The sequence below is a fragment of the Pleurodeles waltl genome, chromosome 5, assembly GCF_031143425.1.
Source record: "Pleurodeles waltl isolate 20211129_DDA chromosome 5, aPleWal1.hap1.20221129, whole genome shotgun sequence".
Taxonomy (NCBI): Eukaryota; Metazoa; Chordata; class Amphibia; order Caudata; family Salamandridae; genus Pleurodeles; species Pleurodeles waltl.
In genome coordinates, this window is record NC_090444.1 from 200,192,677 (window position 1) to 200,208,205 (window position 15,529).

At 40.2% G+C, this 15,529-nt stretch overlaps 1 protein-coding gene across 2 annotated transcripts in view; it reads right to left on the reverse strand.

Annotated features, from left to right (window-relative positions):
• Positions 1 to 15,529, reverse strand: part of KCNK2 (potassium two pore domain channel subfamily K member 2) — a 417,482-nt gene that overhangs the window by 39,378 nt on the left and 362,575 nt on the right. For both annotated transcript variants that reach the window (XM_069233893.1, XM_069233894.1), the window contains exon 6: positions 4,602 to 4,744. In XM_069233893.1, the coding sequence (XP_069089994.1) occupies positions 4,602 to 4,744 (143 nt within the window). The remainder of the gene's footprint in view (positions 1 to 4,601; positions 4,745 to 15,529) is intronic.

A 15,529-nucleotide genomic window follows, 5' to 3' on the forward strand; every position in this document is an offset into this window, starting at 1 on the left:
CAGGCCCCAGTGAGAAACACTGCCTTATTATCTTCAATGAAACCTTTCACACCCGACATACCAGTCCATTCCCAGCCCATGGCTGACTGCAGGGAACTGAATGACCAGTCGCTCCTGGAGCTGTTGCTCTCCTTCTCAGAAAAACCTTGCAGCCTTGGTGTGCCTGGCAACGTCAACCTTGGCCCACTCCCGGCCACACCATGTCCCATCTGATTACAACTTTAGCAGAACCTTCAGTTTACAGTCACTGCCCTTAATTATCATTCTGACAAGTTGTATCTTCAAGTAGACCGCTTGAACTCCCTTGCCATTTTTACTGCCAGGATCAACAATAAGCTCGACAATTTGAACAAACTTATACACAGTGCTTAATCTACTCTAACCTGGCACAGGCCGTTTTCTGTTGCTCACCAATTATTGACAATCTGTCATCGCCCCCAGCCTTTCTCAACACTGTTTGAGCTGAAATAAAGGGCATCAGAGCTGCTTCCAGACAATGTTCAACTCTGGCTGAGGCATCATGGTCCCAAGCTCCCAAAGACTCCAAATTTCAATCACCAGAAGCTTCTCTTTCAACAAAGAGCCCAAGTTCCAAGCACGTAGACACATCTCCTCTGGATAATTTGGCCATTAATATAGTAAAGGTGCCCCAGGCCACAATCAGAATGGCCTGTCCAGCTGCAACCCCAGCCTACTCCCCGCGTGAATAAAAACATGCAGAAATTCCTCCTCAGCAATTCACCAGCTGTACCTGTTTTTTACAAAAATGAGCCCAACACTTGAGGAAGGAAGTGACATTCATCAGCCCATGAAGGCCCTATCATCAGATCAAAAGGTTTGCATGGAGATTATTAAATAAAATGTCCTTTCAGATCTATGTGACAGGGAAACAAGCCAAACTGAAAGCTCTGCGAGCGACATCGATCAATATGCTGAAGAAGAAGACACAAGGGGGAGTCAACTGGCATGGAGGGTGGACCGGGTTCTTTTAGACACAGGGGTCATGCAGAATTTGGGCTGCCTAGGAGATTCCCCTGGGCCTTCCAACTGCAAGTAAACAAGCGGACCCACTTCCCCCGGAACCCTGGTTCAAAAAGGGCTCAAAAGTGGAACAACCGCTGAGACGCTCATCTGCAAAAGTAAGCCAGAGTGGTTACAATGTCTTCAGTTCTTAACATGATCCTCTTGGCCCTATCCTAAGTCAAGCAATTCTGCAACATCCTAATGTTAAATTGTTGTTCATACTGGAATATCATTCACAGGGCCTGCACGACATTCTGAACAGGGGAAACATTTTAGGGCTAATGAAGGCCACTCTGAAGCTTAGTTTCCTGGAATCAAAGGGCATTGTCTCAATTGAGTTGTTGGCCCCAAGGGGAGCACAAATCTCCGAAACCAAGCTGGCGACATTTGCTTCTGCAGCACACATGCAAAGGATAAGATCCAGAGAAGACATCTTTAACAGCCTTTACTAGCATGACCTTCCAGGATCTGTGGTGCTTCCTAGAAAGATTGCTGTGTGCTGAATACCTCTATGGGTCTGCACCAAGCCCAAAAAGTAACACCAAGTGCTAAGTATTGATTCTGAACACCAGAAATAATATTCTCCTCTTCAACACTATGGGAGAGACAGTGGAAATACTAACTGAGGTGGTCAGAGTGTCCCTCAATGCATAGACTGCTGACTCTGATGTTTGACAGAGGGACCCTCGAACAAGTAACCATTCTTGCAAACTATCATGCAGAAAAACAAGGAATGAGAAGGCTCACATTTTCCAAAGGCAGTATCACCATAGTGAGCCATATATTTATCTTCACCATGAAGTATTTGCAGAAAGGTTTTACTTAGACCACCAATGGCCACAGAGAAGTTAAGTACTCTGATCCCTTTGTGAGGTTACACATTAAGGGCTGAATCAAGTTTTGATAGGTAATTTTGTAGAAGTTTCTCCATCGATTGTCAAGTGGGAAATGACATAATTGAGTGTACTGAGCTGGAGATGATGGGTGCTGGCTCACTTCCTCCCACAAGTGTCACCTGATCCATTCTAAGGGTAACAATCCCGGGACATATGCTGAGCAAGAGCATCAGGGTAGGCATACCATTAGTGTACCATCTTATGATCTTTATGACATGCTTACTATATTCATTGAGGAAACCTTCCCCAACGAATGTTGTGTCTGACATAATGGATTTCCCTCTGCGCAAGAAATGCTTAGTTGAGACATTCATACATGAACGAACCAAAGATTTGTCACCCCCAATATGAACTGTTTTCTGAATCCTTGGTATTTTGAATTAGAAAATGTCCAGCTGTTCTGGGAGGTGCTCTAGTGTACAGTGTACCTACCACAGTTAAGTCTGCTTCCAGTTGAAAGGAATGCCTTGATCCAAGTGATACATGAGGTTCTCTTTGTGGGACATCTGGGGTTGCAAATTAATAAAGATAATTGCCTCCAGTATTTTTGCTAGCATAGTGTAGACGTGTAGTGAGACATTTTTCTAAACTTACCAGATTTCTAACTACTGACTACCAATGGCACTACCGGTACCACTAACAAGTGTGAATCTACTGCTAAAAATTAGGGAATGGACCATCTTCCCATTTCAGACAACAAGTGCATTCTTCTTATAGTATTCTATTCTATCAGAAATTCCAAGGAGCTTTCCCTCAGACAGTGATTGCCACATTGGTAGATGAGCCATATTTCAAATTCCAAATTGGTTTTCCTTCAGAAATCAAGGAAAATGCTCACACTTATGAATACACAGGTGATGTAAGTTGACTGTAGAGGTACATACAACTCCTTCAGGTCGTACTATTCTTGACAATCACATTATTATAATACTTTAATAGGACACCCACAAACCTAGTAGTCACGTTGGAAGAGGATATCTTTCTCCAAACTGGCCTTTCACTTATAAAGATAAATAATTTGCCTGGGCCTCTTCTCATCGGTTGTTACTGTCGTCTGTGTATGTTCTGACAACTCCTCCTCCCAGAGTCTCACTATATTGGCAAGTGCAGGGTCTAACACTCCCCACCTGGGATCACTATTTGCTTTATAATTTCCACCTCCTCTAATCTCCCTTTAGCATCACAATCCGCTGTATGTATTCTGATGTCAACCCCTCCTTGAGCCTCACTCTATGTGCTTGTGCAGCGAGAATCTGATTAGACTTTTATTTTCTTGAGGACACAGAGCCACATGAGGTTTTCACACTACCAAAAAGGACAGGTACATATATCCATCTCAGAATTGCCTATGATCAAAAGGGACTGGCGATCTTCCTCCAGAAAACCAAACTAGGAACGTTGCTCCCTTCCACGATCTAACTCTAGGTAAGGGGTTATGGAATTTCTATCTGCATAAGTACCCTTCTTAAAAAGCGTACGTCTGCTGGGCTCTGAGAAGATAATTAGGGCTACAGTGACAGCTCCCTGCTTAGCCCTGGTAAAATGACAGCACAAGCAAATCTCTCCTCTGTATTCATAACAGATTTTCCCACTAGTGTATCCTAGATTGGTTGTAAGCGGGGTGATGTTCGCTTCTTCCTACTAGTTTTTACACTGATTTTTTAACCACGTCAAAATACTTTACCACTTTTAAAAATAGATTATGATACTAATTAATCAAACCTCATAAAGTTAGAACCACTTATTTTCTTTTTCAAACAAAATAACGTTACATTTAAACTAACATATCTTCAGCCTTCCATTGATTTTTACAGATACAATGCACTTTTGAATTGATCGCCTTCTACATACATTATTTCTGCCTAATGTGTTAACAAACCACTTGGTATTGTTTACGAATACACTTGTTGCATTTACCATATCTGCAAGCAAATTCAAATAGTATTCACATGATTTGTATCTGAGCAGGGTCTTAAATCCTACTCATGTAACTGTAGCTTAAATATTTACCTGTGTATTTAATTTCCTTGAAGTTTATACAACCACTGCTTGATTTGTAAAAAAAAGAAATAACTGCCAGGGCCCAATGTTTTGCTCAGAAGCCTGCAGCAGGCACTATCGAAGGTTGGGTGATGAATACCAAGGTTGGCTTGTTTAGAATCCACCTCGTGCCTCTTTAATTTACCACCTGACACGCCCTACCTCTCTAACTCACACTTAAAGGCTCTTTTTCATCGCTGCTTTCTCTGTCATTCTTTTTCTGTCTTTTTCAGCCTCTTTCTTCCCCCTTTTGTGTTGTTCTCTATTTCTCTCTGAATAAAAGTCTGTTGATTAAAAATTAAAAATCAAAAGTGTTGTTCCCCAAAATATGAGTTCCGGAGGTGCCCACCTGTAAATACTCATTCAAATTAAGCACTATATACCACGTACAACGGAACAATGAAAGGAATGTTTCGAGCTTTAATTGTAACTATAACTGGACAAGCAATGGAGTGAATGAAAACTGATGGTCAGGTGTGCTGCCTCTAGATGATATAAAACACAGATAAATGCATTAGCTTTCTAATAAAGTAGTCCTTGTTATTTAAGGTATTCAAATTTAAACAGCATAAATATTTTCCAGAGTCGGTATCAAAACTATGTAATTCAAATTCAGAAAGTATGTACACTCGAGAACCTTACCTCTTCTTTAGTTTTCTTTGACAGGACTCTTAGCCAGTCTCCAATCATGCTCAAGACTGCAGCAAAGTATGCAAGGCCCACCAAAATCCAAAACCACGCCACTGGCTTGTATAATTCCAGGTAGTCAATGTCTGAGTCCTCCCCTACAACAAAATTCTTAATTAGGAGGGTTATTATTGACACATCAACAAACAAATTCAATCTACTTACATGATAATCTGGTTTAGTAATATGTGAAAAAGGCAGCATTTCATTGACATACATGTATGAGTGTTGAATATGTTTTAGTATGTCAGTATTTCAGAATTGTAATGCTAGAAAAACTGTCACAGTAAGTGAAGACAATGGAGGAAAAAGCAACATGCCGAATTGAGCATTGTTTCAATATTTAAAAAAACATGTCTTTGTAATAATCTTTGAGGTAGGTTTGCTAAATCCACACAAACACATTTCTAGGTGCCCCCGTAGCACATGCGTGCTGATGTGCACTTCTGGGTAGCCATCTTGAAATGGGTAAACAGATAAACATATTAAACTAAGTTGGAGGGTTTGTGGAAGTGGACACCAAGCAGTGGGGGGCTGGGGGAGGGGGACTGAACGACAACAGAAGAGCTGAGGGGAGGGGAAAGCAACAGAGAGAGTGAGAGAGTAGGGAAACTCAAGGGGGAAGTAGTGCATGAGGAGACATGAAGAAAACACATGCTCCTCCATGGAGTGCTTTAAGTAAAAGAATAAAAGTAGTTTTGTCAGCAGTGAAGGGGTCCACATTAAACAATTATAACACGGTGAGCATGAAATGCTCCAGTGCAGGACCACCACAAGAATATGGAAGATTCCATTGAATCAAGAGGAGAAAATTGAGATCATCAACAAGCCATTTAACAATGAGCAAGGTATTAGCCCCAAGCACATTCTATGTGTAATGGAAACAATATGTCTGGCTACAGCACAGGTAACTGTGTCTGCTGTTGAGACAGAAAAAGGGGAGAGAAGCTAACCACAGGGATAGCAGTGCTGAACTATGTCCTGGACCCATTGTTCTTAAGAAAGATTTAACCAGAAAAAGTCAAAGTGTGACAAGCACATGAGTAGCTCCCATCATGCCCGTAGTTAAGAAAGCATGCAATAGGTTTAGTGGAACGGCATGCTTTGCTGGTATATACAGAAGAATTCAATGAATAGTGTGAATTAGAAGTTGACAAGAAGAAAAGATAATGTTCCGTTGAAGGCACAAGAAAGGTGTTTAAAGACTTCAGACTTTAGGAAAGAGATGAATGGCCACAAAGAGAAAATAGAGATTAATGCTGTCTCCTTTTCCCATCCCTTATCATCTTCCCAAACTATTTGGAGTGGATCTTGAATATGGAACCACAAAGATAAAGACGGAAGACATGAAAGGTGCAAACATGGACTATCTAACTAAAATCTTACATTTTACAAAAGTAATGTCGAATTAAAAGTCTACAAGGACAGAGGTACTAAAAAGAAATTTAATGAGGCCCAAAAAGGAACTTTTCTTTTAGGAAAAGGAAAAGAACAGAAGGTATTTAGCTCTAACTGGTAAGAAAATATCAGCTGCTAATAGAGATGATGTACCTCAAGGCTTGTAGGATTATAATTCAGAAGTACCTGGCAATAAAACTGGGAAGTAAAAAATCTTTCTTTAAAAGTTTCTCAAAAGTACAGATTCAGCCCTTTAAACATTTTGTTGATGATGCACTCCACCTCTTGTCCTTGGGTAACTTCAGCTTACTCGTGCTCTTGAATCCATTGGTGTCTTCATCACTGTCCATCAGTCCCTCTAATTAGGATGTTAAAAGAATGTATGGGTATCAAAGCAGCTGAGCTAAATTGGATTTCCTTCTATTTATTAAACCAAACTCAAAGGTGAAAACTGGGAATTCTCTATCAAGCAAATTAAGGGCCTGATTTATAGCTTGGCGATACAGATGCTCCGTCACAACTCCAAAAATCATCTACACCAACGAGACTGTGGTCCGCCCGTCAAATTTTTATGCAGATGGACCTTATGTTTAATTATGGCAGAGACTACTTTGTCTTAGTCACGATTAAACACCTCCGATGGCCCTATGGGTTGAGGGCCGGTGGAGGCAGGCATCTAATTCTGCTCACCTAATTTAGATGGGAGGAATTAGAGGTCAGTTTTCACTGACCATCACCACCAAGAAAACCCTGGCTGCAAGGGGCAGTGACAACTGCTAAATGCTCCCCTCACCAAGGGAAAGGACTCCCATGGTGTGAGGGTGATTTCCCTTTTTATTTGAAAAAAGAAAATCATGCCAAAAGATTTTATTTAAAAAAAATAAAAAAAAACAGTTTAATACACTGCTCCCTTGTATTGTTGGAGCTGTGCACCAAACTGCACACAGCACTGACAGGAACCGCTGTGATGGCAGTTCCTCACAATGCTTTAAAAATGACCGCAAGCTTGCTGATCATTTCTAATTTTGACAGGTCGCACCTCCATCAGGACGAAAGTGATCTACTTTTTCTCCCTGATTAAGGAATGGGACTTCCTCCACAAAATAAAAAATCAGGCCCTTAGTGTAGAAGAAGGGGCTCATTAATGGTCCATTCTTTTGCCAACATTGTTTGTTCTCTTTTTGAAACCTCCTGGAGTCATCCTTTAAAATTCTGGGTTATTTTGCCCTCAATATGCTGATGATACAAGGAAGGTCCCACCCCCAGCGACATTTCTGTGCTCTCCAAAATTCTAACCTGTTATCCACTTAGCAACTTAAATTCAAAGTTTCTAAAACAGAGCTTTATGAGTTCAATTCTAAATTAATTCCTGTACTCTTCTGGGTGTAAAAGAACTATTGTAGACAATGCCAACTCCCCAGGTTTCACCCTCAACAACAGACTAAACCTACAATATCAAAGTTTTGCTGTGGAACTCAACTCATGGGTCCCTTGAGATTCAGGCAGTTTGTGCCAGGCCTTGACCTGAATTCCCTTATACAAGCTCTTGTCCACTCAATGCTCAATTATGAGAATTTGTTTCTCTCTGGCCTTCTAAAAGCACTCATTCCTTCCCTCTGAATGGTGCTACATACGGCAGCTCATGTTATTTCTCTTTGCAAGAAATCTGGCAACATCAATTCAATCCTGATCAAACTATGACTGCTGCCTATTGATGTACAAGTACAATTCAAGATGGCCTGCATCAACCATAAAACCTCCAAACTTCTACTCCCAGCCACATAGCTAAGAAAGTGAAAATCTCTAGTAGTTATTGGTATATCTGCAAAACTACTTCTGCAGTCACCGTCATTTAAAAAACAGAGGGTTGCATGATTACTCTTTCTCTGGCAGGACCACCAAAGTTTGAAATTCTATTCAACTACCATTTCGCATTGTGCCCTTTTCAGAAACCTTCATGGAGGAACTTAAGTGCTATCTGTTCCAAAGACAATTGGTTGTGTATGTAAACTTTGATACCCACCTTCATCTCACTGACAATACTTTGCTAATAGTTGTTTGGCTACATTGTTATAATTATTTCTTACTGCATTGTTGTTAGGTGACCTTGTTGCTCGATGTACTAAATGTGAAAATTTGTTAGCATATGTATACTTTTTTGCCTTTGAAAAATGCTCTAATACTTTATGAGTATGGAATTAAATAGTTAATTTGAGACATTGTGCTATAAATATTTTGTGGTAAAAATATTGATAATCAAATTTTTTCAAGGTAAGTATGCATGAGTAAATTTAGGTAAGCATGTATTTATTTTACCTAATCTTAATTTCATATAAATGTTCATGATGTATGTATTTCAATAAAACACTTTCATTTAAGAATAATTAGACTATACCTCCGGGTAAATACATATTTCTGTAGATGATATTGTGACATGCAACTGTTCTCATGGCCAGCAAGATTTTATGATAATTTATCAAACTTGGCATTCCCTTTAAAATCGTTGATGAAGATGAATAAACTTACATGGAATCATAAGCAGCACTTGATGCTATGAGGAGATCTGTATTTCTGCCTCTTACTGTCATAGGCTTTGAACATTTTGACAAATGCCAAAGTGAGAGAAATGTGAATAAATGTTCCACCTAATGGAAAAAGAAGCTATGTGAATGTGTGTGTGGCGTGTAAAAAACATTATAAACATGAGAGGGGGAAGCATATATATTGAGTTTTGAAAAACAACCTGTGATATGAATGGACTGATTAATTTGGAAACTCAATAAGCCCACTCTGGTTAAGTCAAAATACAGCCCCATGAAGGCTATGATAATTACCAGAGAAGGGAGTGTATCTCAAGTATTATCAGTCATTTCAAAGTCAAGAAAACAAAGCAATAGAATGCCAACAAATTTAAAGAAACAAAGAAAACTTAAATGAGTAAAAAGATACAACGATCATTAAAGTAAGTGAAGAAAAAAGAGATATGCATTTTTAAAGCTTTGGGGCAAAAAGCATCAAGAAAAACTAATGTGCAGTGAAAAACAATGGTTTGTGATAAACCGTTACCTAGGCACGATTTCAAGAGGGCCACGATGGAACAAAGGTCACATGCCCCAAGCGCGTTGCCCCATTTAAAATGTTCACCTTGGGAATTAGGGCCTGATTTTGAGGATTTGATGGACTACTACTCCATCCATAACAAGTGCCATAGGATATACTGCACTTTAAATAAAGCGTACAGAATATTTGTTGTGTTTGTGATGGAGTAAGCCATCAGCCAAACACTAAGTCAGGCCCAGAGTCTCTCAAATGGAAGTCAAAATCTTAGAGCAGGGCAAGATACAAGACCATGGCCAGTGAGGGTCCCACAAAGTCAGGTACCTCACAATCGAGTTCCTGCTGAAACTGTTAGTTTTAGTGCCTAAAGCTCACATCAGGTCAAAGCAGGATTTCGTAGATGCCAAGTTCTTTTAACAAGTCAAATCGATTTGCTACTTTACCCTAGACAAAGATTTGACTTTCAGATTTATTCACTTTTTTAGAAGTCACAATCCTCCATTGGGGCAAAGCACAAAGCAGTAACTAGGCAAGGCTGCACTGTTGGATATATTTGCCGCAAGGCCTTTCTGAATCAGTTTTCATGACAACAAAGCTGAGAGAGGGAATCTAACAGATTTTCTTGCCCACCCTGGGTGCAACTTTGCAGGGCAAGCCTTAACACCTTGTCCCGGTCCTCTAGAGGTGGATAAAATGACTATGTTCCAACTTTTTCAAAGTTCCTGGAAATGTTACTCCTGGTCACTGCTGCAGATCCTAGCTCCCAGAAAGGATTTTAGGCACCGTGTCTCTCTTCATTTAGGTCCCCTTCAGGATCCCATCCTCTGTGGTCAGATGGTTGTTCTGGAGTCAATAGTGCCACTAGCTTTTGTGTCCCTGAGCCAGATAAACATGAGGCCAACACTTGACCCTTGGAGAACAGTTCCACCCTAGGTGTAAGCAGGATTCATAAATCTCTGATTTCTTTAGTGAGTCCTCTTTTTTCCAGCAGGAGTCAGAAGTCAGGAGTCTTCTTTCACTGGGGCTGTCTTCTTCAGATGGAGTTGGGAGAGCGTAGCTTATATTAGTATGAAATGTTTATGAACTAACGTGTAATAATGCTGCATAGAAAACGTATTAATGTATTTTGCTAAAACGTGCGCTTGAAATGTGCCCACGGGGAGTGGCCACCAATATATACAATGACTAATGAAACTGACTAATAATGTTAAAATGTTATATTATGATATGATTTTGCACTAATAATAATAGGTTATATGTAAAAGTTTTGCTAATAAATCATTAGGCCTTAGTTAGCATGAGATGAGGCCTAGCTGCCTGGCTTTCATATTAAGTGTGTTTTTCTAACGTGCAGTGTGCTGACTTGCTGAAGGACATGAACTCTTGTTTTTCTCCAAACTAGAAGATGAATGTAACTGTAGTAGATCCGTTCCCATGAAATTCGACTGGCTTAGTGAAACATTTTTGCTGAACGCAACAGTGTAGACTGTTCGCAGGTACAAGGTCGCCTGAACCAGTACAGACAATGGAGCCACTGACTAAAGATGCAAAGAAGACCACGAAGACACTTTGCCACTCTGTATAGAGACTTTGCCGTTTGGTTCTTAAAACCATCCTTGCCTTATATTGCCCGTTTACACTTTACCTCCTTATGAGGGAAGTGCCCCTTTTACCTGAGTGCTGAATTCCTGATGGCGAATCAACTGATGTCCTGAGGAGGAAGACCGAACCTCAGTGCTGACCCAATACGGAGGGTAACTATATGACAATGAAATTGTAATTGTCTGTTTGCTTTTCCTTTCTAGGTACCAACTGCTTCTTTTGACAGAGACCATAGCTAGATGTTTTCTAAATTGGTGTCACTAAATTGTTTTGCATGAAGCCCAACATGTCAATACTGATTCGAGGTTAGATGAGGGGTTCACTAAACTGACGCAAATAGACAATTGACCAAATCTATGCTTTGGTGAATAACGTGATGATGAAACTCTGCTAAGGATAACCTATGCTGACACTGTGTTATATTCTAATGTTTGTAATTCTTGCTTTGATGAAATCTTTTCAGAGTTGCTATATTACTTTGCTAATGTGTTTCTTGGTTCTGAGACTAATAAACTTGCTAGTAGAATTGTAATCAATAGGGAATAAACTTCCTATAATAGTACTAACCTGGTGTGGTTATTCATGACTGCAAGGTCATGGTGGTTTATGAGTTTTATTAAATGTCTGACTAATTTGAATTGTCGTATTATTGTGAACCTTGATGACGTCATTGACATATTGATTGACATGCTGATTAGTTATCTCGCCCTAAGGTGTCTTCAATGAGAGTCAAAAGATTCATTGGCCTAAAATGAGTCCCAAAGTGAGTAAATTAGTCATAAAGGGACGCGTTATCAGAGTCATCTCTGGTACAGCAATGTTCTGAGGAGTTGGTGGATGAGTTGCCAGCTTTATCCTTAGTGCTATCTAGTGACAGGAGGAATTCTCCCACTCACTCCCAAATATTTTCTTGCAGTCCTTCCAGCTTAAGTATTGCTTCTTTGCATTACTTCAGACATTACCCGGAATTCTGTTTCAAGACGGCAAAACCTAATTGCAACCAGGCAGACCTGTCTTCAGCTCCTTAGCCACTCTCTGATTTAGAAGAGCTCACCTCCCACCTGAATGGGTCAGAACTGGTTCTCTCCACTGATGTACCTGGAGTCTGGCTGTCTGGGGGGCTAAGAATGAGTAACCTGTTTTACCTTCAAATTATGTAGTGCTAAATCTTCTCTTAGTTCTGCTAACAGTTCTTGTCCACTGCCAGTTGGCTAATTCCTGCTACGTGGTTAGCAATTAACATTAACTATCACTTCCTGTGTATATACAGCTATTTTCCTCTGTGCCAGAGTCATTAACTCTACCAGCCAAAGATGTGTGTTCTAGCTGTGGAAGTGTGAGGAGTGGCAGACTTCACTATGGTGCAGTTCTGGCTCAGACATCCTGAAGTACATTTTTACAAAGTTACTTTTTCACCTAATATATTAAACATCTGATTTCACCTTTAAATCTGATTTTCAAGATTAAGTTGGAAATAACTTTGATGTATTTTTCTAGCCTGTTCAAGAATGAATCTAGCAAGGCCTACCCACTGAAATAGCTTTTGGATTTATTTAATTCTGATAACTCACTATCCTATGTATAGTGAGTCCTAGTTTTATATTTCAGTACCATGCCCTGTGGGTTTATTAAGCACACTTTATGCATGACCTATCAATATATAAAATATGGGGGTGAGATTTATCATTCTTTCACACAGCACAATGCAGCAATCTATCAAGGTATGGTGCATTCCTGTCCTCTGCCTGTACTGGTGCACAGTCAGAGGCCTAGCATCAACAAAAGTACCCTTGTGCCATGGAGCAATGGTGTCTTTGTTACAGGCAGGATTGTTTTACTTTCTGCACACAAACAATCCATAGAGGCATGTTCCTCTTTCTAAGTGTGTCACAGAATGCAGAACATTTAGAAAGCTGAAACATTGAGGAGAAATAAAGATACTTCTCCATGTTGAGGCTCTGGTGGGAAGGCATACAATTCTGATGCATCCCCACATCTACCAGTGTTGGTAAATCAGGGAATGCTTCAGAATACATGGGTGGATGTGTGGGAACACCCACACTCCACCCATGCAACTCCCCACCAAGTAGAGCAATGCAAGGCAGCAACTTGTGCTGCCTTGTGTTACCAAGCACCAAAGGGCCATGTAAGTTGGCCTTGCATGGCTTGGTAAATCTCATCTAGGTTTTACATCTCCCTTGCCTTACCTTGCAGGGCAACACACAATTCTGATAAATCTGCTCTCTGGCTTCCATATATAGTCAGTGCACCTTATTTGCCATACGTCATTGTAGCACACTTCAACTAAAGTACAGCTAGATCACCGGGGTACCCATATATTTTGTGATATATGCAGATAGGTAAATACACACTGCACCCCACATATGACATTTAACCTACCCTGTGATAGGTGCATTCTAGGCACCATTTACAACAAACCTACAGGGAAGTAAATAAGTGAAGCAGACAGTTCCAATGTGAAACGTATGTTTTAGGTGTATTAAAGTTTCACAACGGTAACGTACATACTAGTGGTGGACGTAACTCATGTAATTTGCTGTAGCTTTATTATTGCAAAATTCTGTGACACACAATTACACAAGAAGATGTATTTGGAATTTAACACTATATTTGTAGCACAAAAATGCCCCCCTCACCTCTAAAATTGACCTGAGGATGCATTTTGAGCTAAGGAATAGCAATAGAACAAGAATACCAAGGCAATTTTAACCCAACTTACTCCCTGCATTTAGTACTATTTCCTTAGCCAAAATGCATCCTCACATTCATTTTGGATGAGAGGATGCATTTTGCACTAATAACGGTAGTGCTAAAAGCAATACAACTAGAAGTAGCATAAGCAGCCACTCACACTTGTTTAATATAATGTCTCTGTGCTTATTTTCACCCCAAAATACTCTTAATTACGTGAGTGGGCTTAATTGCATCAAAGAGAAATGCAGAATTACTGGAATTACTCTGATTACTCTGGTGTAATTAAAATCACTCCTAGGCCTAATGCACACAGTACTTAAGCCAGCAAAACCAGACTGCAAAAAATGGAAGGACCACCCCAAAAATGAGGTAATCTCTCACATAATTCACACGAACAAGGAAAGTGGGCAAAGTAGTCAATGAATCAATCATTGATCTGTATTCGGTTATAATCATAACCAGAAAAGAGCATAACAACAAAATACATACATAAATTGCATAAAACCACCTACGCACTAGGTGACATTACAGCTTACATAAAGATATTAAAATCATCATGTGAGCCCCCATCAGATAACAGCACCAGCATCACATCATAAAATCAACCAATAGCCACTACAAAATTAATCAAGTCTAATTAATCTCATTGCAGCTCTTAAAAAGCAAGAAACTTTAAAAAGAACATGTTCATTAGGTAAAAACTGGAGGAACATAACAGCAGGAGACACAAGTGAAATTCGGGAACTTCTGTAAGGGTATAATAAACATTCTACTAAGTAACATAAAATAACTGCAAAACATCATGAAGTGAAGGGTGTGCTAAGGAGGCCCATTGTTGCTTCTGCAGGGACCCAGCATGCTAGCCAAAGTCCAGCCCCTCAGAGAAGCCAGAAAATGATGCAACATGTTAAACCTGAATCTAGTCAATGAAACCTATCCCTGTCACTCTTTATAAATGATAAATAAGGTTCCATGGTCTGCACTAATTGTAATGACAAGTGACCCTGTGCCATGGCTTTTATCAGCTCACTCTGCTATTTGTATAATGCCTTATGTTAAAAAACATAATTTCTCACCCACTTCAATACTGCGGTGCTCATAGACTAGGGGGTATAAAATAACTCCTCCCTACCCAAGCTAGTAAAGGTATCTTTAACATAAGCAATCCAGGGAATTTTGATAGCATGGTGAAGAGATAAACAGTCCTTAAGAATCAGCTTGTTAGGTTTAGCTTCCTCTCTTTACCAAATCGGAATTGAGCATAAGAACAGCCTAGGAGCAATCATGTCTCCTATAAAGGTTGCTCCCAGCTCTTCATGCACACAAATTGCCAGGCTGCTTTGGGGAACACTCAACACATGCCTTAAAAACCTGTTTTCAGAAATCTGGGTTGCCTCAGTATTTGTTTAACCCCACACACTGCTACCAAATAAAATCTTAGAGACACACTTGGCCTGATAAACCTTGGTTAGTATATTGGGCGGCTTAGAACCCAGCCCCTGGGCAAAGCTACAAATATAGGCATTAGCCTTAACAAGCTCCATTATATTGTTGTCAATCAATGGCTTCCGATTTCTACTGGTATCAAACAAGTTCCCCAGATATGAGACAACAGGGACTTTGGCCAGGACGTGGTTACCCACAATAAATGATTTTGTTCTAGTGGTCCATGGACCTACCACCATCATGTATGGCTTGGTTAGGTTAATTGCAAAGTCCAGACTGGCCATTAAAGCTACAAACCTGTCCTGTAACAACTGTAGACCTCTGGCGGTCCTAGCCTGAGGACCGCATCATCAGTTTACAGGAGCACCAGCAATGACCTTCATCTGACCATTTGGCAATCTGCCCCCGAGAGAAGGGCTTGTTCCAGCCTGTTAACATAAAGAGTGAATAAGAAGGAGACAGGAATACACCCTGGCAAGCCCCTTAGCAAGTCTAAAAGGTTGAGAGCAAGCTGCACCCTGTGAATAAAGCACAGATGCTAAGGTGTGAGCATGCAAGTCTCTTAAAAGAAACTCAGTGTCAGGATCCATCCCATCGCAAGAAGCAAATACCACAGCTACTCACGATTGACCATATTGAAAGCGAACGTTGAGTCCATGAAAGCC